Here is a 20,967-nt window from a genome sequence, read left to right on the forward strand (position 1 = left end):
ATTGGAGCTAAATTTTTTCCCCTAAATCCTCTTTATGACTAAAAAGTGGAAAGGGAAAAATCAATCTGTTAGAGTGCTCTTAGTCCATCACTCCACAACGTCGAGAACATTCCTTCAAACAAAAAACAATGTCGAGAACTGTCAAATTAGAGGAAGGCCTACACATAATAATTCATATCGTTGTTCATGGCAACTACTAATTTATGAACCCAGAAAAGGAAGGGGGATGACTAAATGAGAACAAAATACACGTTATGAGTGTTGTATTAAGCAGGTTAATACACCTTCGGTTTTGTACACATAGGCGAGGCGACACCAAAAAAACCCAACACAAAGTAATTTTGCTGTCCGTGTTGCATTATGCTGCCTGAGACAGTTCAACTTCATAGCAGTAGCATTATCAAGAACAGTTTGGAACAACGAAACTGAAATCTCAGATTCAAAACACTGTCACATGGCAGTTTAGCTTGGCAACAATCAGTTTTCCTCACAGCAATTTCACACCAGCATCTCTAAGAGAGTCTATCATGGCCTTGACCTTGCCATGGTACTTCTGGTCTCTTGACATGGAGACAGATACTGCAGGGATACCCTTAAACAGCAAGCGCTCACCGAGCAGCTTTCCAATCTTTGCTGCCGCAGCAACATCCCGCGTTGACTCCATGCTTGGCCTCAGGAGTTTCTCCTGAGAACTTGCAGAGCATGTGACTGTGGCCGATGGGGTGTGGATGACCTGAGCACTGACAAAATTATTTGTGAAATTCATCTTTAGAATATAGGGCTTCAGAAACTTGGTGATTGCAGGAGCCCTAGCTGGTGGAGGGGTAACCATATCGTCTAATCTAGCTGACCTGAAAAAGCCCATAAACAAGATAAGACAATTAACTACAGCACTGATATCAAGTGCTAAAATTTTAAGGTGGTCAAGGGAAAATGTGCAAATAACATAGAATTGTATCTTGTGAATTATAAATGATAAACCCAGGGTGTTCGGATGGTGGCTGGAGATTGGGCTACCAACATTTAATGGTTCTTGTTAGTGGTTGTTCAGAACTTCACTAATAAGAGCGCTCCAAAATTCCAGCAATTATAAGTCATCAAGGACAAGGAACTGAAAAGAAACAATCCTAAATCAGCTAGAAATGAGGTTAAGAAAGATGGAGTGTAGGATTCACTGCCAATAAGACAATGGGAGCAATTGCAAGTTAGTGTTCCAACCATATCATATAGCATGAATGGACCACCAACATTTAATGGTTCTTGTAATTGTAGGGAAAGCATGTTATATTATCCATCATACTTTCACATTCAGGATAAGAAACTTCAATTGTGCACATAAGTAGTTTAGTATGTAGTATTAAAGCTAGTGCCTTGCTTGATTTTCTATCATGTAATTACACTGATACCACGTTACATCAGAGTGATAATATGATCGCCTTATCTTCCAAAAGCCATTCAAGTGTCTACAAAAAAAATAGATGGGCCCAAATTTGACTTTGTCATCCTATAGCGGTTAATCAACCAATCAGGCCTTAACATAAATTATTTGAACAAAGTGACATACTTCAGAGTCTCAGCTTCTTAAGAACTAATGACTGATGTGAACAAATACTAGACAACATCGACATAGATGGAGTTATAACTGAACAATCATCTTAGGGCCTAATTTAGTTGCGCGTGTAAAGTTTTTGAAATGGAATCTTTGCACATTTGAAGTATTAAACATAGACAAATCACAAAACTAATTACAGAACTCGTCTGTCAACTACAAGACGAATTTATTAAGACTAACTAATCCGTCATTAGCACATGTGTACTGCAGTAGTTACTGTAGCAATTTAGTGTCTAATCATAGCCTAATTAGTCTCATTAGATTCGTCTCGCAATTTACAAGTAAACTATGCAATTCGTTTTTTATTTCGTCTTGATTTAATACTTCATACATGTAAGATTCTATTTCGATGTGTGTTATGACCGGCAAGACCTATCAGCGCCGCAACAAGAGGGTCGTGCCACAGGAGTCCGGCAACAATCGTGGCTAAAGGAGTCCCAGACGGTCTACAACTTCGGCTGCAAGTCCAACAGAAAGATATGGCCGTTTCGGTCAGAGAAGATTTAGGAGATTGGTTGTGTATTTTCTTGTTACTTAGTTATATTTGCCTTGCTAGAGATAAACTTATATAGGGACGAATTGTATCGGTTTGAGTATTCAGTTAATGAGAATTATCTAGCTTCCCAGCCTCTTCTCTGTTTCCCCGTCTCCTTCTCTCAGTTATCGGGCGACGTCGCAGACGGCGCCGACCCACAGGGGTCCCGGACCTCGCCCTACCACCCACCATAGCTACAACCTGCGCCACGCTCCTCCGTCCAACACAGCTCCGTCCAACCAGGGACATAACAATCTGGTATCAGATTGCTCAGGCCCATCGATCACCATGGATGCTCTCCAACAATCGATTGAGGATCTCAAGACTCTCATGGAGAAGATGAACACCACAGTGTCCGCCCTAGAGCCCTTAGTCCCTAGCGTCGCCTCCTTGGTGGCCCTGCCGACTTCTGTGGAGTCGCTGCAGCAGACCATGAAGGAAGCGGGCGATCATCTCAAGTCCGTCACTGTCGCAGTTAAGCGCTTGGAAGTCGGCGATCGCTCGTCCGGCTCGAGCGACACTCAAAAATCTGCGGAGGATGACGGAGTACTTGGCCCGAGGCCGCGGCACCCGCCGCCGTTCCCACGACCACCGCCGGTGCAGGCACAATATGGGGCTCCGCGCGTGGATCTCATGGAGGACGAACAGTCCTTCCTCAAGCCCAAGATGGTGTTTCCGTCTTATGAGGGAACCGGTGATCCGCTGCCATGGATCAATCATTGTGACCTGTACTTTAGAGGCCACAACACCCCGGAGCACAGGAAGGTCTGGATGGCCTCGCTGCACATGACTGATGCACCACAGCTTTGGTACTACCGGCTTGAGACAACACAGGGCAAACCGGATTGGCGCCGCTTTTGTCAACTGGTACATCGCCGATTTGGGCCGGCCATCACAGAGTCACCTCTAGGCGAGATCTCCATCTTGCGCAGAACTGGCACGGTGGAGGATTATGCAAGGCAGTTCGTAGCGCTCGCCTGTCGTGAGGTGGAACTCTCGGAACGCCAGCAAGTTCAACTCTTCATCGCGGGCCTTGTCAATCCCTTGCGGACAGACGTGGCCATACAATCTCCGACGACATAGGACGACACCATCCGTTACGCTCGTGCCTTCGAGCAGCGGCTGGCCCTTGAACCGGCGTCGCAGCGGCAGAGCGGTCGCGCGCCGTTGTGACCGGGCGGGCAACTCGCAGCTCCCGGCGGCCAGCCGGCCGGGGTGAACGCAGGGCCGGCTCCGACCTCCCAATTAGTTGTCGGCCGCTCAGCAGGAGCACCACGTGCAGTGTCGCTCCCTCGCCGTCAGCTCACGGTCGCCGAGATGGCCCAGCACCGCACAGAGGGGCTATGTTACAATTGCCCCGAGAAGTATGTCGTTGGACACCGCTGCAAACAATTAGCAGTGATCGAGATCGTGCCGGACGATGCCGATGACGACGAGACCACGGAGGACATTGGAGAACCTGAATTACACTTCGTCCACACGCCTCCGGCCCCTCGCGCCGAGAGTAAAAAGCCACCAAGCATCTCCTTGCACGCGTTCACGGGCATCCAACCCCGAGAAGCCCCGACGATGAAAATTTGGGTATTCCTTGGAGGCCGCCGGCTCACGGCTCTTCTTGACTCCGGCTCGTCAAAGAACTTCATCAATACCCGAGTTGTCCAGGAATTGGGTATCCCTCTGGACACCAATGAAGCTCTTAATGTTACAGTGGGGAACGGTGATCACGTGCGTAGCCCGAGATGCCTAGCTGAGGTGCGTGGCAAGGTTGGTGGTGATTATTTCTGGTTTGATTCACACGCACTGCCTATGGGCTCCCTTGATATGGTGATAGGAGTCAGCTGGATGAGTCATTTAGGGGACATACAATGGAACTTCCAGGAGCAGACCTTTACGTTCCGGGTAGCAGACAAGAGAATCTAGTGGTGCGGCATTGACCGGCCGTCCGGCCATGTCCTTCGATCCTTGGAGACGCCACCGGGCACTCTACTGCCGGAACTGCTTCAGTCTTTCGACAGCCTTTTCAAAGAACCCCACGGCATGCCCCCACAGCGATCCATTGAGCATCGGATTCGCCTTAAACCGGATACAGAAGCAGTTGCAGTCAGGCCCTACAGGTACGCTCATCTTCAGAAGGATGAGCTTGAGAGACAGTGTGCAGAACTCCTCCTCCAAGGCATCATTCGAGCCAGCTCATCAGCTTTCTCTTCTCCTGCGCTACTCGTCAAGAAACCGGATGGTTCTTGGCGCCTTTGTATTGATTACCGGGCTCTCAACGCTGCTACCATCAAAGACAAATTTCCCATTCCAGTTGTGGAAGAATTACTTGACGAGCTGCGTGGTGCACGGTTCTTCACCAAGTTGGATCTCCGTTCAGGGTACTATCAAGTGCATATGTGCTTTTGCGATGTGGAAAAGACGGCTTTTCGCACTCACCAGGGCCTCTTTGAATTTTTGGTGATGCTGTTCGGCCTAACAAATGCACCAGCGACTTTTCAAGCTTTGATGAATTCAGTTTTGAAGCCGTTCCTCAAACGGTTTGTGCTGGTATTTTTCGATGACATCTTGATATATAGCAAATCGTGGTTTGAACACTTGCTGCATCTTCAGGCGGTATTTGAGGCTTTACAGCAACACCAGCTCTTTCTAAAGAAGTCTAAGTGTTCCTTTGGGGAAACATCAGTGGGATACCTCGGCCATGTTATTTCGGCCCAGGGAGTGGCCATGGACGCAAGCAAGGTGCAAGCTATCTTGTCATGGCCGCAGCCCAAGTCATTGCGTGCTGTTCGGGGATTTCTTGGCTTGGCCGGGTATTATCGCTGCTTCATCAAGGACTACGGGCTGATAGCTGCACCTCTCACCAAGCTACTGAAGAAAGAGGGATTTCTCTGGACCGAGGAAGCCACTGCAGCTTTCAGCGCCCTACAGAAAGCACTATCCAGTGCTCCAGTCCTACACCTCCTAGATTTTAGTACACCTTTCATTGTTGAATGTGATGCCTCTGGGTTGGGTTTCGGTGCTATGCTCCATCAAGGAACGGGGGCTATTGCTTTCTTCAGTCGCGCCATCGCGCCTCGACATGCCAAGCTGGCCGCGTACGAGCGTGAACTCATTGGGTTAGTACAAGCAGTCAAGCACTGGCGACCTTATTTGTGGGGCCGAGAATTCATCGTCCGTACAGATCATCACAGTCTAAAATACTTGCTCGATCAACGCCTTTCAACAATTCCACAGCATCACTGGGCCACTAAATTATTGAGGTATGATTTCTGTGTGGAATTTAAACCTGGGGTTTCAAATATTGTGGCTAATGCTCTTTCTCGTCGCGATGAGGAAAGTTCTGCGGTATGCACTGCTCTGTCCGTCCCAGTTTTCTCTTTCTTTGATACACTCAGGCAATTGCTGGAGGCAGATCAGTTCCTACGGGAGTACAAGACTAAAGACCAGGAAAGTATAGAAGGGTGGAAAATGGTGGATCAGTTGCTGTTCAAGGATGGCAAGGTGTTTGTTCCGGCCTCGTATGATGTTGTTCCTTCCTTGCTGGAGTTTGCTCATGGTCTGGGGCATGAGGGTATCCAGAAAACTCTCCACCGCCTCCGTTCTGATTTTCACATTCCGGGGGATCGTCGTCTGGTGCTGGAGTTTGTGCGGAACTGAGACTTGTCAGAGAAATAAAACAGAACATCTAAGGCTGGGTGGGTTATTACAACCGCTAGACATCCCATCAACAGTTTGGTCTGACATTGCCATGGATTTCATTGAAGCACTTCCTCGGGTAAATGGCAAGACAGTTATTCTGACAGTGGTGGATCGTTTTTCCAAGTATGCACATTTTATTCCTTTGGGACATCCTTATACGGCTGCATCAGTGGCAAAGGCTTTCTTTCAGGAGATTGTTCGCCTACACGGGCTGCCGGCATCTATTGTGAGCGATCGGGACCCAGTTTTCACAAGTGATTTTTGGAAGGAGTTATTCAGTCTTACTAGTGTCCGTTTGCAGTTCACCTCTGCTTTTCACCCTCAGTCGAACGAACAATCAGAGGCTACTAACAAAATCATAGCTATGTATTTGCGCGGTTTGACAGGTGACCGGCCTAGACAGTGGGTTCGCCCTTTAAGGTGGTTTATGGCCGTGATCCCCCTGCGCTGCGTGCTTATGAACAGGGTGAACCCCGCTTGCCGACGGTCGAGCAGCAGCTACTTGAGCGAGATGAATTCATTGCTGAAATTCGTGATCGGCTTGAGCAGGCACAACAGTATGCTAAAGTGCAGTATGACAAGAAGCATAGAGTTATCCTTTGAAGTAGGCCAATGGGTTTGGCTTCGTTTGCTCCATCGGCCGACGGCCTCTCTCGGTGTGCAGGGTCGTGGCAAGCTCGGTCCACGTTATTTTGGGCCGTATCAAGTGGCAGAAAAGATTGGCGAGGTGGCTTATCGCTTGGACTTGCCAGCGGAGCACGCTTGCATAATGTCTTCCATGTTGAATTGCTCAAGCCCTTTCACGGAACTCCTCCTGTTGCGCCAGCTCCGTTGCCACCAGTGCAGCATAGTCGTGTCTGTCCTCAACCAGCCAAGGTTCTCCGAGGTAGGCTTGCCCGTGGTCGTTATGAGGTGTTAGTGCAATGGGTTGATCAGGATGCTTCTTCAGCCGCTTGGGTGGCATTGGACGATTTCAAGCAACTGTACCCTGATTACCAGCTCGAGGACGAGCTGTTGCTCCAGGGGGGAGAGATGTTATGACCAGCAAGACCTATCAGCGCCGCAACAAGAGGGTCGTGCCGCAGGAGTCCGGCAACAATCGTGGCTAAAGGAGTCCCAGACGGTCTACAACTTCGGCTGCAAGTCCAACAGAAAGATATGGCCGTTTCGGTCAGAGAAGATTTAGGAGATTGGTTGTGTATTTTCTTGTTACTTAGTTATATTTGCCTTGCTAGAGATAAACTTATATAGGGACGAATTGTATCGGTTTGAGTATTCAGTTAATGAGAATTATCTAGCTTCCCAGCCTCTTCTCTGTTTCCCCGTCTCCTTCTCTCAGTTATCCGGCGACGTCGCAGACGGCGCCGACCCGCAGGGGTCCCGGACCTCGCCCTACCACCCACCATAGCTACAACCTGCGCCACGCTCCTCCGTCCAACACAGCTCCGTCCATCCAGGGACATAACAATGTGATAGTTTTGGAATTTTGAATTTTGCAAGTAAACAAGACCTAGGATGGAAACAGCAGAGTGGTTGTCTTGTCAATTGTCATTTAAGCCTTAGTACAGGATAGCACATAACAACAAATTTACTTCAGGAAGATTGATCTGAGTAGGCATCTTAATTTTGAACTAGAAATCAAAAAAACGAAAAATACCGCAAACAAATAAGAGTTATTTTTTTACAACAGAAAACAATAACAGAAGCAGCACCTTATCCACTTAAGATGGTTGCTAAACAGTGGATATGATTGTCTTGTCATTTGAGACTTGCAGAACTCGCTCACAATACCACAAGCAGGAAATGACAAATTTACTTTGGGAAGATTGTATCGGGTAGGCATCTTTTCTTTTGAATGCTACCTTTCTTTTCTTCCATTGCACAAACAGTTCGACATGGACATTCAATTACTGATTGCTACGTTATAGATGGATTACCAGTTACCACATAATGAGACATCAATTGTTTACAGTAGCGCAAGCATAATAATTTTATATATAACAGTAAACCACTTCTGTTCAGTTCAAACAAAGAAAATGGATAAACAACAAAAAATTCTGATGCAAAAACAACTAAGAAGCAACACATATTAGCACTTAACATCTAATATGTTTGCATGGTAAAACAACAAACTTGTTATTCAGTCTGCTTTTAGGGAGATGCAGACATCTCATAATGAATTCGATACAAAAGAACCTCTTAGCTGAAGCTAAAGCGCATTTCACTGAATTTGTGTATGCAAGGTCCAGGAACTGATACTGTTCCAGACTGAAATGGAAACCGTTTCCCTGACAAGATTACAGGAAATAAGCAAGAGCAGTTTCCAAAAGAAAACGTAATAACTGCTACCTTTTCACATTTAAAAATAAATAGTAAAGGGTGGCACGACATGGGTTCGGGCTTGGGAAGCACCTCCACAGAAACTCTATCAGCTGGTTCACATACAAGCCCACGAGGCATCAGTATTTATTTGAATAGTCCCTTTACTACATTTTGTCATCTCCGTTTTTCTGTGTATTCTTGGGTTGGTAGGCAGTCGAACTTTTTAAACTGAGAACCTTCAGAGAGAACATGAACAGATACCAACATATTTGGGGGTTCGGTCTGTACCTGAATCGTTTAGGGACAGGGAATTTTTGTCACAACTCAGGACGGCAGGCTAAGATCCCAACTAATGTACCGCCGCCGGAATGTACCAAACTGCAAGACGTGCTAGACTAGAAGGAATGTTTGTTCCAATATTGGGCGGTGCTTAGATCCACTATGACAAACCCTTGTCGGCGGCGCCGGGGGCAATCGCCGGCGTGAAACCCTAGTGCAACGGAGAGAGATAGAGGGAGGAAGTGTACCGGGGCGCAGTCGTCGCTTCCTGCTCCCGGCGGCCGAGGAGCTCCGCGAGGGCGGCGGCTCGCAGTCGCCTGCAGTCGGCCGTCGCCACAAGTGACAGCCCTGAATTGCGATTGGCGCTGGAATGAGGAGGAGGAAGCTATTCACTGGGGGAATTTGTTCCTCTGAGAACATCTCCAACAGTGCCCAAAAACCACTCCTAATAATAGTTTTTGGATAAAAAACTAAAAATCTAAGCTCCAACAGTGGCCCAATTCTTTGCCCAATATTTTGGCCCACCCAAAACAAACGCTGCCTCGAGCCAGATATCCGCCGATGCTCGGGCGCTCCCAATCCCAAAATTCACCGCCGATCCCTGCCTTTTCTCACTTTCCCGCGCGCCTCCCTGCGCGTTTTTCCTCTAGTCGCGCTATTTTTCTTCCTCATCCTACCAACTCAGTAGCCGCCGCGCTCCATCCCATACCTTCCACGGCCTGTTGGGCTATCAGTGCCTCCTCTGCCGTTCGCACCCCTCCATCCCTCCATCTAGGTTGCGGATCTCCGGAATCGACAGCGTAGGCTCCCGTTCGTCCGGCGCCGGATCCACTTCATCGACGGCGGCGGCTCCCCTCTGCCCAGCAACACTCTGCTAGATTGCCTCCCGTGTTGATTTGCGTCGATTTGCATCCAGGTACTGAGCTTTAGGTCCTCCACGCACTGAACTTTGTTGATTTGCTTTGATTTGCATCCCGTGAACTTGCATTGTTCCAACAAATCTGTCAAGTATCCTTGTTGGTGTTAATATGCGATCGAGTATCCTTGCGTGTGCTTGGTGTTAATCTGTCAACAAATCTGTCAAGTATCCTTGCGTGTGCTTGGTCAAGGATGAGGCGGCGATGGAGTAAAATATGCGATCGATGCGGCTAGAGGATAAAACAATATGTGAACGATGCTTCCAGTTCTAGAGGAAAAGGCGGCCAGAAGATTCTGGGTTTGTTAAACCTCCCGTGAGATAAATCAAAGACTTGGACCCACCTCTCTTGATGATGTGTCACAGTTTAAATTTTTTGCGAAACTACTCTTGGGAACTGTTGGAGGAGCTATTTTTTTATTCCCAATAATTTTTGGCAAGGCTCCGTAATCAGAATTTTTGGACTCTAGTTTTTGGGTACTCTCGGAGATGATGCAGAATGGTTGTGCCCTATAGAATTATCGTGGAAATTTGAAAGAGTACAGGGGCCTAGTTGCTAAAAAAACGGACGGTCACGAAGGTACCTGGAGCCAGACACCCCGGATCCGACGCTCCGTTAACGAAAGGCGAAGGGAGCGAGTAGGCGGGGAGTCGGGGAGAGCGAGTGGGCGGCGGCGGCGGCGGCAGCGAGAGGAGACGAAAGGAACGATGCAGGCGCTGGCAAGGGCGTCGCGGGGGATCGCGGCGGCGGTGCGGCCGTCGGCGATGGAGGCGGGGCACGGCGGGCAGCTGCAGCAGCAACAGGTCCGGGGCATCGTGGTGCAGGTGAGGGACGGGAACCTGGACCGGGCGCTGTCGATCATGGAGCGCAAGATGCGGTCCAGCGGCATGGAGCGCCTCATCCGGGCGCGCACCCACCACCACGTCAAGGACTCGGAGAAGCGCGTGCTCGCGCGCAAGGCGCTCATGCAGCGCGTCCGCTCCCAGGAGCTCGGCAAGAAGCTCCGCGAGATCCTCATCAAGAAGATCAGGTCAGTGCCAGCCCCTCCCCGCCAGTACTCACGCCATTCATTCTTGTGTCCTGTTGCTTGCGTGTTCTTGCGGGTTACCGTTTTGATCCGACTTCTAGTTGGCGGCTGTGTCGCTGTGAGGAATCGGGGTGGCTATTGTTGGTGCTCTCCAGGTGCTCGACGAAATGACTGCTGGAGTTTTAGTTGTGTGCTGGTGAAATTAGGTGGAATTTGCAAGTAACGGAGTGATTAGGTTATGCTAGTGAGAATTTGATGAGGTGCTCGTGTGAGAACCTGAACTGGAGACGCAACACGTGTGTAGTATGGAGACACAACACGTGTGTAGTATGGCACAAGCTATGAGCACCAGGGAGTTTCATATGCTGTAGTTACTAACCTTTTGATGGTAGCAGTAGCAAATTGTGCGAAAAGAGATATCACAGTATTGGTAATTTTTGTGCCATATGGTGCAGCAACTATTTATTTACAGAGTTGGAACACTAACCTGCTATTCCCCCCATTGTCTTATTGGCAGCAAATGGTACACTCCATCTTTAACCTCATTTCTAGCTGATTTAGGATTGTTTATTTTCAGTTCCTTGTCCTTGATGACTTATAATTGATGGAATTTTTTAGCGTTCTTATTAGTGAAGTTCTGAACAACCACTATTGCGTATGTAGAGAGAATGTCTATGTAGGAGGAAATTTTAATAAATAGTATGGTTAGTGCACAGATGCTGCCGTTCATCAAAGATATACAGATGTGATAGGGAGACTGTTCACATCAGCATTTGGGAAATATTGAATCTATGACCCTCAAGTTTATGATCCAGTAATGAAACTGATAGTATTTGGGTAAATCTTGAAAAGGAAAGGTATGGATTGGTTTATGTACTTACGGATACATTTATATCAAGGTTGATTCATAAATTGTAAATTACTCGATCCAGAAATTAACTCTGTATATGTCATGTCAGTTAACAGTGTTATTCTAAGGGAAGTTCCCTGTCTGTCTATGTTTTGCATCTGCTATAATGTTTCATTAGGAGTATTAAATCAACTCTACTGATGATGTGTGTGTAGTATATATCTCCTTGTACACAGCCTGAAATACATCGCAAGTTGCATGGAACATATGACATCTAATTTATGCCAGGCAACCACTCATTTTTCCACAATTTATGAAGATGTGCCAAAAAGAAAACAAAGAAATATCATGATAGTGATCATCTCAAAACAAGGTTGATATAGTATCTAAAAGTTATTCTTGGAGCTAGCTCCCACAAAGAACTGTGATGCCTGGACTATGTAAGTTGATGGATGCTGTCATGACTATTGATGTGATTGCAGATTTTACAAGTTAGATGTGTGATTATACGCTGTTTTACATGATTTAATGACTGCTATGAGATGGTAATTTTGATTTAATTTCGGGCAAAGAAGTGATGTAAATTTGATTATGGCTGTATGAATGTTTCATTTAACAATGAGTAAAATGCACTGGGGGTCCTTAAACTAGTGAGGGTGTGTCAAGTAGGTCCACGAACTCCGAAAATGCAGATTCGGCCCCCTAATCTATTTAAGTGTGTCACTGGAGGTCCAAAACCCCTTTGACCGGGTCTAACCGCCTACGTGGCCTGCCACGTCGGTTCTCCTCACTCCCAGCCTCCTCTCTCTCTCCCACCCACCCCCTCCCCTGTTCCGGCCCCTGCTCGCCTCCTCCGCCCCTGCTCCGTCGTGCGTGGGGATGGCCGCCGGGGAGGAGGATGGCCGGCGCGGGGAGGCGCCAAGGCCGCCTTCAAGCATTGCCCCTGCCACCGCCGTCCAGGGCCGCCCCGAGCGCCGTCGCCGCTGTCCCAAGCTGCCGCCGAGCGCGGCCCCCACCCTCGCCGTCCCGAGCCGCCGTCGAGCACCGCCCCCACCCTCGCCACCGCCGTCCCTGGCCGCCCCCGAGCACTGCCCCCGCTGTCTTGGGCCGCCAGCGAGCGCCGCCCCCGCCCTGTCCCGCGCCACCTGCTCCGCACCACCGCCGGCGGACCCGCGCACCACCCCAGCTCCCGCCAAGAGCTCCGCGCCGCCCCCACCGCTTGCTCTGCGCCCCGCCGGTGGATCCGCTTCGCTCCCGCTCCAGCTCGCAACTTGATACTCGAGGAGCGAGGCCGGCGGAGCTCGACGAGGGACGTGGCCGCCGCCGGCGAGGGAGGAGGGGCCCGCCTACGGCAGTTCCTCCCCGCCTCCTCCCACGCCCGGATGCCGCTGGACGGCCGCCCCGCCGTCCTCATCCGCGCGCGCGAGCTCCGTGCCCGGCGTAGAGCTGCGGCCATGGCGTCCGCGTCCGCCGCCGCCGACACACACCACGCGCACGGCGCCGCCGCGCGCGTGAGCACGAGCTCCGCGCGCCCGACGTCGACACCGCTGGAGCAGGGGAAGGGCGAGCCGCCGTCGCCTCCGCACCGCCCGCGGCGCTCCGGCCGGCCGCCCGTGCGCGCACCTCTGCGGCCTACCTCGCCGCCGCTTGGCCTGCCGCGCGCTCCACCTGCCGTCGCGCTTGGCCACCGCGTGCTCCGCCTGTCATCGCGCTTGGCCCGCCGAGGCCGCGACTCTCCGCCGCGCCGCACCGCGGTCGGCCCGCCGCGGCCGCTCCTCTCCGCACGGCCGGCGCGGTAGGGAGGCCGGATCTCGCGCGGCCTCCACCGCTGCGGCCATGGTCTCCACCGTCGTGGCCGAGCTTGCCGGCATGGAGAAGAGGGAGGGAGGCGATGGGGAGGGAGGAGGGTAGCCGACCGCCGTGGCACGTTCGGCTCGCGCTCGCCGGCCACCGAGCCACAAGGAGGGTCCGCCGTCCGTGCCGGCCGCCCGCTCGCCCGTCGCCGCGTTGCCTCGCTGCCCGGCGCCGGGAGGGGAGCGGAGCCGCCGGGGGGCAGGGGCGGCGCCGCTGGAGGACGGCCGCAGGCCGGAGCAGGGGAGGGGGCGGGTGGGAGAGAGAGAGAGAGGAGGCTGGGAGTGAGGAGAACCGACGTGGCAGGCCACGTAGGCAGTCAGACCCGGTCAAAGGGGTTTTGGACCTCCAGTGACACACTTAAATAGATTAGGGGGCCGAATCTGCATTTTCGGAGTTCGTGGACCTACTCGACACACCCTCACTAGTTTAAGGACTCCCAGTGCATTTTACTCTTTAACAATTAACACACAGACATCATTACTCCTGGATTTGTTCATCAATCATTAATTCATTATAGAGTAAATTTGAGAAAACCAAGCTTTGCTGTCATTGTTGTAGAACGTTCATATGTTTTGGCTTATCCTGCATCAGGTTCAATGGCCATGTTGTTTCACAAGTGTCCACACTTAAACCAAATCCCAGTTAGTACGCTATTGGACCTTCAATATCAGTTTGTCATTCATTTTAACTAGTTGACAAATATTAGCACCTACGGTGGTGGAATTGCAGGTAGCACGGGCATGTCTGTTCTGGTTAGATTTTGTTGGAGTGGAGTTTGTGAAACATATCACAACAAAATATGGGTCATGTGTCACAAGTCAAGAAACCAGATTTTTCTGACAATATTACAAATTTGCTCAGTACAAGATTACCTTTCAAGTCTGAATTACTATAGATGTTCTTGTTAAATTGACCAGTATGAAAAGTCTGCGCTTCCAGCTAAAGAGAAATCCAAGTTTTTTTTTAAAAAAAAAAAGTAACCTTGAAGGGTAGAATCTGAGACTGGCAACACAAATCTGTTGCTGCAGGTGCGTTAATTGTTCCTTAATGAATTATTCTCTTTATTCATCAGTAAATTATTGCTCTGTGCAGGGGCCAGTGAGGGCATATCTAGCTATCAGCACATGTTGAACATGTAATCGGTGCCCAATGATGGATATGTTTGGAGTGGCTTGATAATAACTCATCGGCAACCTTGAGCAAGAAAGCTTTTGTTGTATTGCATCAGGGACAAACTGATGATTTTTATGAAAAAAATTGACGAATTGATGTTTTCATTCAAAACGAAAAATTGATGCTACTGTTGATGAGTTTTTTACATAATTAATATCTATATTTTTTGTTAAATTTGGTATCTAATTTACCAATGGAATGGATTGAGCTCCTGTTAGTGCTGAGCAAAGATGTTCTCCGCAATATGTCCACTATAGCAGTGGGTAATGGCATGCATCATGCTTCAACCTGGCAGAAGAAAACCCCTGCAGAGCTAAGGAAGAAAATGAAGCATAAGAAAATGAAGCATATGAAAAGGAGAATTCTCAGCCAAGTGAAGCATAAGAAGAATTAGCCAGCTTCTTTTACTAATCTCTGTTTTCAAATACTTGGCAACTTTGATCAAGACAGAAAAGCAATTCACCTTTTAAGCAGAAATGACCAAAATATCCTTATAAAAGGTAACTTTTAGTATTCTAAAATATTTCTATAATATTTTTGTGAGGGCAAAATAGGAAATTATATTTCAGAAATGTGAAATATTAAATATTTTGAAACAAATAAAGTGATCAGAAGTGACAAGTATTTGGAAATGGAGGTTGGCACAGTTCTACATGTCCTCGACAACAAGCTTTCTACTCCCTTCGTTTCAAATTCTAGATTGTTTTGGCAAATCTAAATGTATAATTTTCGCTATACATCTAGATAAATATTATGTATATATATATATAATAAAAATTATGTATATAGATTTGATAAAATAACATACAATTTGAAACGGAGGGAGTACGAGAAAGGCGAGCATCGCCTGTGCGGGCAAAAAAAACCTGCACAAAACTGTACTTGCCATGCTCGGAAAATCTTCGTGGGGTCATCTACTCATCCAAGGAGGGAAAAACTATGAGCTGTGGGCCACCACCCGCAATCGACGCGAAACAAATTTATTTTTCTGCCGTCTTTTTCCGAGTCAGTAACAGCGGTTCCAGCCTTCCAGGGCACGAGCCCCCTTTGCAGCGATCGCCGGGGAGCGGAGGGGAGGAAGCGATGGATGCGACGCCGGGCGCGAAGTCGAGGCGGGAGCCACCTCCCGTCCCTCCCAACTACGCTCCGCCTCAAGGAGAAGGAGGAGCAGGAGAGGCGGCGGCGGGAGGAGGAGGAGGCCGCGGCTAGGAGGGAGGCGGAGAGGCGGCGGCGGGAGGAGGAGGAGGCCGCGGCTAGGCGGGAGGCGGAGAGGCGGCGGCGGGAGGAGGAGGCCGCGGCTAGGCGGGAGGCGGAGAAGGCGGCCGGGGCCGCCGCTATTAAGCGGGAGGCGGCGCTGAAGGCGGAGGCGAGGGGCCGCGCCGTCTCGTGGGAGGCCTCCGGCGGGGCCAAGGAGAGGCGTCGCGGCGGCGGGCAAGCGCAAGGGCAGGGGAACCAGTGGGTTGCCGTGGCGCATAGAGCCCCGGCAACGGCTCCGTGGCCGATGGAGCGCCGGCAAGGCGCGGCCGGGAAGAACGAAATGGAGATAGGAGGCGTCCGCGGCGAGAAGGGGCCGGACGATGCCACCCCGGACAATGCCCCCCATGGGGGAGGCACGCACCGGGTGAAGGGGAAGAGGAAGGGGAAGGAGAGGCTGGCCGAAGCGCTTCCTGCTTCATCGCGAGGCGGCAAGCCTGCTGAGGTGGTTCCTCAACCATCGCACGGCGGCAAGCCGGAGAACAAAAGTGAATCCAAGGCGAAGGGGAAGGGTCCCGGAGATCAGGCCGCAGAATCGAGCTCCAGTGACGGGCCAGGTGAGCCGGCCGACGCAGCCATCTTGTCCCGGTCCTCACGAGGCCGATTGCGGCGCGGGAAACCGACGGGCGCTGGTGGCCGCAGCGCAGAGACGTGCGCGGGAATCGCGCCGGAGAAGGCGGCCGGCCCGCCGCCGCCGCCACCAGGCGCCAAGTCGGACGGCATGGGGAAGCTGAAACCCTCGGCTCCCAGGCGCGCCGACGTGATGGCTGGCAGCGATTCGCCGGGCGGGAAGAAGGCGGCTCCGGCCCAGGCGCCGCCCCCCTCTGCCGCCGACGGCAGCAGCAAACCGACGAGCTGTGGCGAGCTCCGCAAGACCACGGAGGCAAAGCCCAGGGGCCTAGTTGAAGGGCAGCGCCGGCGGCAGGTGGTGGAGGCTCAGGCCGTGGCCGAGGTGAACCCACGGGGGGCGAGGTGTTCGGCTGGGCCTTGGCGCGGCCGAGGCAATGAGGCCACAGAGCAGCACGGGCGAGTTTGGGTGCCAAAGGCGGCGGCGGCGGCCGGATCATCCGCCGGCGCCGGGCTTTGAAATGGCCGGAGTAGATGAATAATTGGGCTGCGATTGAATGCTTGGAGCCTGGGGTGAATTCCACTGGTGATGGCTTGACACTCGACTAGTCTTTAGTGAATACTCCAAGCTCCAGTATACCTGACTGGTGATGTGATGATCCGTGAAAAGAATCCAAGCGTTGTTCTTGTTCCTCAATCTATTTGGCTACACGGTATTTGTGTTGTGTTTCAAATAGAGGCTCTGAAGAAAAGAAAAATTAGTGACTGAATTATTGCAAAATCTCCCCTTGGTTGATGGCAGCAATAGCATCCTAGTATCCCGGAAAGTACAATAGTTGATCATCCAAAATGCTTTATAAGCAAAACTTCTACCTCCCTCCTAACTGCTTGATAGGGGATATTACATTGGCTCTATTGCCCTGAATCAATGTTCAAATTCTACTTTCCATCAATCACATGGAACATCATCTTCCTCCTCTCGGCATCCTAAAACGAGGGGAAGTACTTGCTCAGGCCATAGGGCAGAGCGTAGAACTCCTCGCTCCTAGAGTCATGCCTGTAGGACTTGAACTTCTCCCACCAGTGCCAGCCCCTGTCCTTCCTCACACTAGCTTCCCAGTACAGGTGGGTGCAGTCCAGAAAGTAGGCGAGAATGGCTGCCACGGTCGCTGGCGAGGAGAAGATGACGTTGACCATCACATTGAACTGCAATATCAAGATGAGAAAGTGATCAGAGTATGAAGACTGTAGGAATTTGTTCGTCGCAATCATGTTAAGTGCGCCTACCGCAACCGAATGGGTGTGAACTGGCCCGAAGCCAAAGAACATCTCATAGACTCGGAAGTACTGTGGAATGGACAGTCCCAGGAACAAGGAGATGCTGAGTATGAACTTTGTTCTCAGGGTGTTGAGGTTGCAGTACTGAAGTAGGGAGATGCCTGCACCAACTGTGTCAAGCAGAAAGCAAGTTCAGATATGATATCAAAACAACAGAGCACATCGAATCTTTGAACGTATGCATGAAGTATTAAATATAGCTAAACAAAATAACCAATTACACAATTTGTCTGTAATTTGCGAGAAGAATCTTTTGAGCCTAGTTAACCCATAATCGGATAATAATTACCAAATACAAAAAAAGTGCTACAGTGTCAAACTTCCAAAAGTTTTTGCAACTAAACAAATCACGGGGTAAAACTGATATGGGCTGGGACCAGAAGGCTAACCTGAATAAGCAAAGAGGACACAGTACAGTGCAGAGAAAAGTGGCAATGGAATAGATGCAAGAACTGCCCCAAATTTCCCTGCAGGTCATATGCGTCAGGCAAAGTCACAACCATGAAACATTGAAGACTGATAGCACTACAAATTTCAGAGAATGAGATAGCCTACCAAACAATGAGAAGAAAATCATGAAGCAGGCTGAGATCTTTATAACTCGTCGGCTTCCAACTCGCGTCAATGCCAGCAGACCTGCATTCTCACTTTGAAATCAACGAAGACAGGTTAATTGAAAAAATTTCAGTTTGAACTGGTTCGCTAAATGAGAAATGAGAATGTCAGCAGCTAAAGGGTAGAGTGCATTACACTGAAGCTGATGTGCCTGTCAATGTACCGCACATCCCGTCAAGTATGATGGATATGCCCTGATATATTTTGGAAGTTGCATTCCAGTTAGTGTAATCCTTGTAAAAGACAGTCAGAGAAGAAGTGGACATTTTTTGGTTCGTGTTTTTACCTGCCAGCCGATTCCACGTGAGAACACTGAAGGTGGGCAGAATGTTGCGCCTGAGTATCTTGACACCACGATCAAGGTACCGGTGGACTGCAAGGAAAATGCTCGTCATTTGAGTAAAATCAGGGTATTCTTAAGGACTCAATGATCGGTCTTAGAACAAGCAAACTTTACTGTTGAAGATTCCCAATTATTTTTTTTCATGATCTTATAAGCTTAACTATTCTGCTTGATTTTGCCAATGTTTACTGAACATAAGCTTCAGAGATGAAATGCTGTATTGACTAGGATTGCCTTGTTGCTGAAAATAAAAAAGCTCGATGACATGATAGCATCAAGAGCAGACCTCAATAAGCGACACAAAAGCAGCAGCCATCATGGCCATGCAATCCTGGAAGAAGAAAATCGGGTACCCCCACTGGAACGGGTACGGAAACCTGACCCTGCTCGGAGCAGAACACACAGCCGAACACATATCATCAGCTCGGAGAACAGCAACAACCCAGAAGCAAAACCAAGCAGAACACATCGGCCGTGGGAGCGATTGGCCTACCAGGGTGAGCCCTGGATGATCCCGGCCCGGTCGGTGCGGCAGCTGAACTGCGTCACGGGGCCCCTCTCGTTGTAGGCGCCGGCCGCCGTCAGGATCTCGGCGTAGACCCACACGATCACGATGGTCACCAGCACGGCGCACCGCCCGAACACGAAGCTCCCCTTCGCAAAGAAATGGGCGGCGTACTGCGAGGGCGAAAAAATTGGCCGTCAGATACTGCCGATGCCATGGCGCCGTACGGCACGGTGGGCTCGTCTGTTACCTCCGCGAAGAGCACCAGGAGAACAAGGGCGGGGAGACCCACTTCGATGCATTTGGCGACCTGCAGGGAAGAAGAATGGAGACGGATTAGCGATCGAGCTGCACCGGCGAAAGAGGAGGAGATTGCCCTGCGGCCTGCCGTGCCGACGAGCTCACTCACCCCGGGGAAGGTGAAGTAGAAGAGCCCCAGCCCCGAGAGCGTCACGAAGGGGGCCGCCGCCAGGGGGCTCAGGAACCTGACACGCACGGCGGCGCAGCGACAGCGACAGTGTCAGTACTCAGTACAAGAGCAAGCAAGAACACAGAGACGGACATGGACGGAGGGAGTGGCGAGGACTGAGGAGTCGTCGTAGCAGCAAAGACCTTATGAAGACTCTCCATACGCCGAAGAAGCCGATGACGGCCTGGAAGACGCCGGCGATGATCAGCGAGCCCTGGAGCGACCTCATCGTGAACACGAACCTCTGAAGAGAGACACGAACGGCGTCGAGACGCCGATCAGGATCAGGATCAGGATCAGATCAGTCACGCTCTGGAGAGAACAGAGGGTCGGTCGATGTGCGGCGCGGCACGGACCTCGAGAGGGTCGATGATTATCAAGTATCGCGGGCTGACGGCGATGGCGGCGATCACGTAGATGTAGGTGTAGGAGCCGGCCATCACCGCGGGGAGCCGCGTGCCGAAGTGGACCTGCAGGAACGTGTTGACCCCGGCGAGGAAGACGATGGTCTGGATCACGATCGCCTTCTCGGCCTGCGTCGTTCGTGCACCGTGCTCGTCAGTGCTCGTCGATCACCAACACCAAGCAAACGGAAGGGGGAGAACACGGAGGAGCGAGGCGGTAGGCTTACATGGCCGCCGCCCATGAGCGGGACGAGGATGGTGGCGATGAGGACGGAGGTGCCGAGCATGACCAGGTAGTGCTGGAAGCCCACAAACACCGTCGTCACTGCAACAGAGAGCAGCAACCGGGATCAGAGCTCACGCACGGCAGCAACAGATCAGATCAAGGAAAATCAAAGCGGGTGGTGGCGGTAGCGTACGCCATGGCGGGGGGCTGGTGATGCAGTAGTCGACGCCGCCGAACTGCTCCTTGACCGGGTGCGGCACCAGGTCCTCGGCCTTGACGGGGGGCATGGCGGCGGCCGGCCTAGCTGGGCGAGGAGGACGGAGGGAGGTAGAGGGGCGCGAGGCTCGCAGTGAAGCGGTCGGAGGAAGAAACGCAGGAGCAGGGCTCCGTTTATGTAGCTCGCGTCCCTCGCGCTCCCGCCGGCTTTCAGGCGCACTGGAGGTCTGCAGCCTCAGTTATTTTTGTTTTCACGTTTCACGGCATCAGGTCTTAATCGTCAGGGGGCAAGTTTGGTTTTCTGTTCCGCTGTTTTCAATTAAAAAATTAAAATAAAAGGAAAAGATGGTCCCACGCGATCTTGCTGTTGAGCGTGTCAGTGACTCAGAAACATCTTCTCTTCAAGTAAAGTACGTGAGGGAAACTGGATCGGTCGATAGGTCTACGAACGGTGTAGCCAACAATGAAATTATGGACAATGCCTTGAAGATTAACCAAGTTATCTCCAAGTTTGGCACAAAATTGTAATCTGGTATCAACATACCATATTATAAGCGTAGCTCAGCTAGTGAGGTTCCTTGTAGTGGATCCTACCGATCCGAGTTCAAGTTCTAGACTTGACACGGTTGTTTGTAATTTTTTAAATTTTATTTTAGGATTTAATCAGCATTATTCTATTAGTGCTAGTAATGTGCTCTTTGGCAGCAAGTTGTTTATGGTGAATTTGTCAATTCCGAGATTAAATGACTCAGTCTTCCGAAGATA

General features: G+C 50.6%; 4 protein-coding genes and 1 non-coding gene across 5 annotated transcripts; 2 read left to right on the top strand and 3 right to left on the bottom strand.

Moving 5' to 3' along the window:
- Positions 1-231: 231 nt before the first annotated feature.
- Positions 232-8,866, bottom strand: LOC120691382 (50S ribosomal protein L18-like). The gene is made up of 2 exons (XM_039974435.1): positions 8,693-8,866; positions 232-851 (listed from the first exon to the last, which is right to left on the bottom strand). The coding sequence occupies exon 2, from the start codon at positions 830-832 to the stop codon at positions 488-490; it is 345 nt and encodes a 114-aa protein (XP_039830369.1). The 5' UTR covers positions 833-851; positions 8,693-8,866; the 3' UTR covers positions 232-487.
- Positions 7,590-7,707, bottom strand: LOC120693680. Its single transcript, XR_005683136.1, has one exon. It is a non-coding gene; the product is annotated as a small nucleolar RNA snoR104 (small nucleolar RNA).
- Positions 8,867-9,948: 1,082 nt separating the features above from the next.
- On the top strand, positions 9,949-14,439 carry LOC120691936 (30S ribosomal protein S21-like). Its single transcript, XM_039975139.1, has 2 exons — positions 9,949-10,391; positions 14,185-14,439. Exons 1-2 carry the CDS (start codon positions 10,069-10,071, stop codon positions 14,192-14,194), a joined length of 333 nt encoding a protein of 110 aa, XP_039831073.1. The 5' UTR covers positions 9,949-10,068; the 3' UTR covers positions 14,195-14,439.
- A 1,072-nt stretch (positions 14,440-15,511) lies between these two features.
- Positions 15,512-16,856, top strand: LOC120692483 (hepatoma-derived growth factor-related protein 2-like; the record flags this gene model as incomplete). Its single annotated transcript, XM_039975797.1, has 1 exon — positions 15,512-16,856. A coding segment is annotated over one exon (1,095 nt), but the record flags the coding sequence as incomplete, so codon positions are not given.
- LOC120692482 (nucleobase-ascorbate transporter LPE1) lies at positions 16,845-20,427 on the bottom strand. The gene is made up of 14 exons (XM_039975795.1): positions 20,180-20,427; positions 19,988-20,085; positions 19,713-19,889; positions 19,500-19,600; positions 19,297-19,372; positions 19,138-19,197; positions 18,876-19,060; positions 18,669-18,765; positions 18,326-18,412; positions 18,175-18,233; positions 17,980-18,071; positions 17,814-17,891; positions 17,374-17,534; positions 16,845-17,292 (listed from the first exon to the last, which is right to left on the bottom strand). The coding sequence occupies exons 1-14, from the start codon at positions 20,271-20,273 to the stop codon at positions 17,074-17,076; spliced, it is 1,584 nt and encodes a 527-aa protein (XP_039831729.1). The 5' UTR covers positions 20,274-20,427; the 3' UTR covers positions 16,845-17,073.
- Positions 20,428-20,967: the final 540 nt, after the last annotated feature.

The sequence above is a fragment of the Panicum virgatum genome, chromosome 9N (genome assembly GCF_016808335.1).
Source record: "Panicum virgatum strain AP13 chromosome 9N, P.virgatum_v5, whole genome shotgun sequence".
Taxonomy (NCBI): domain Eukaryota; kingdom Viridiplantae; phylum Streptophyta; class Magnoliopsida; order Poales; family Poaceae; genus Panicum; species Panicum virgatum.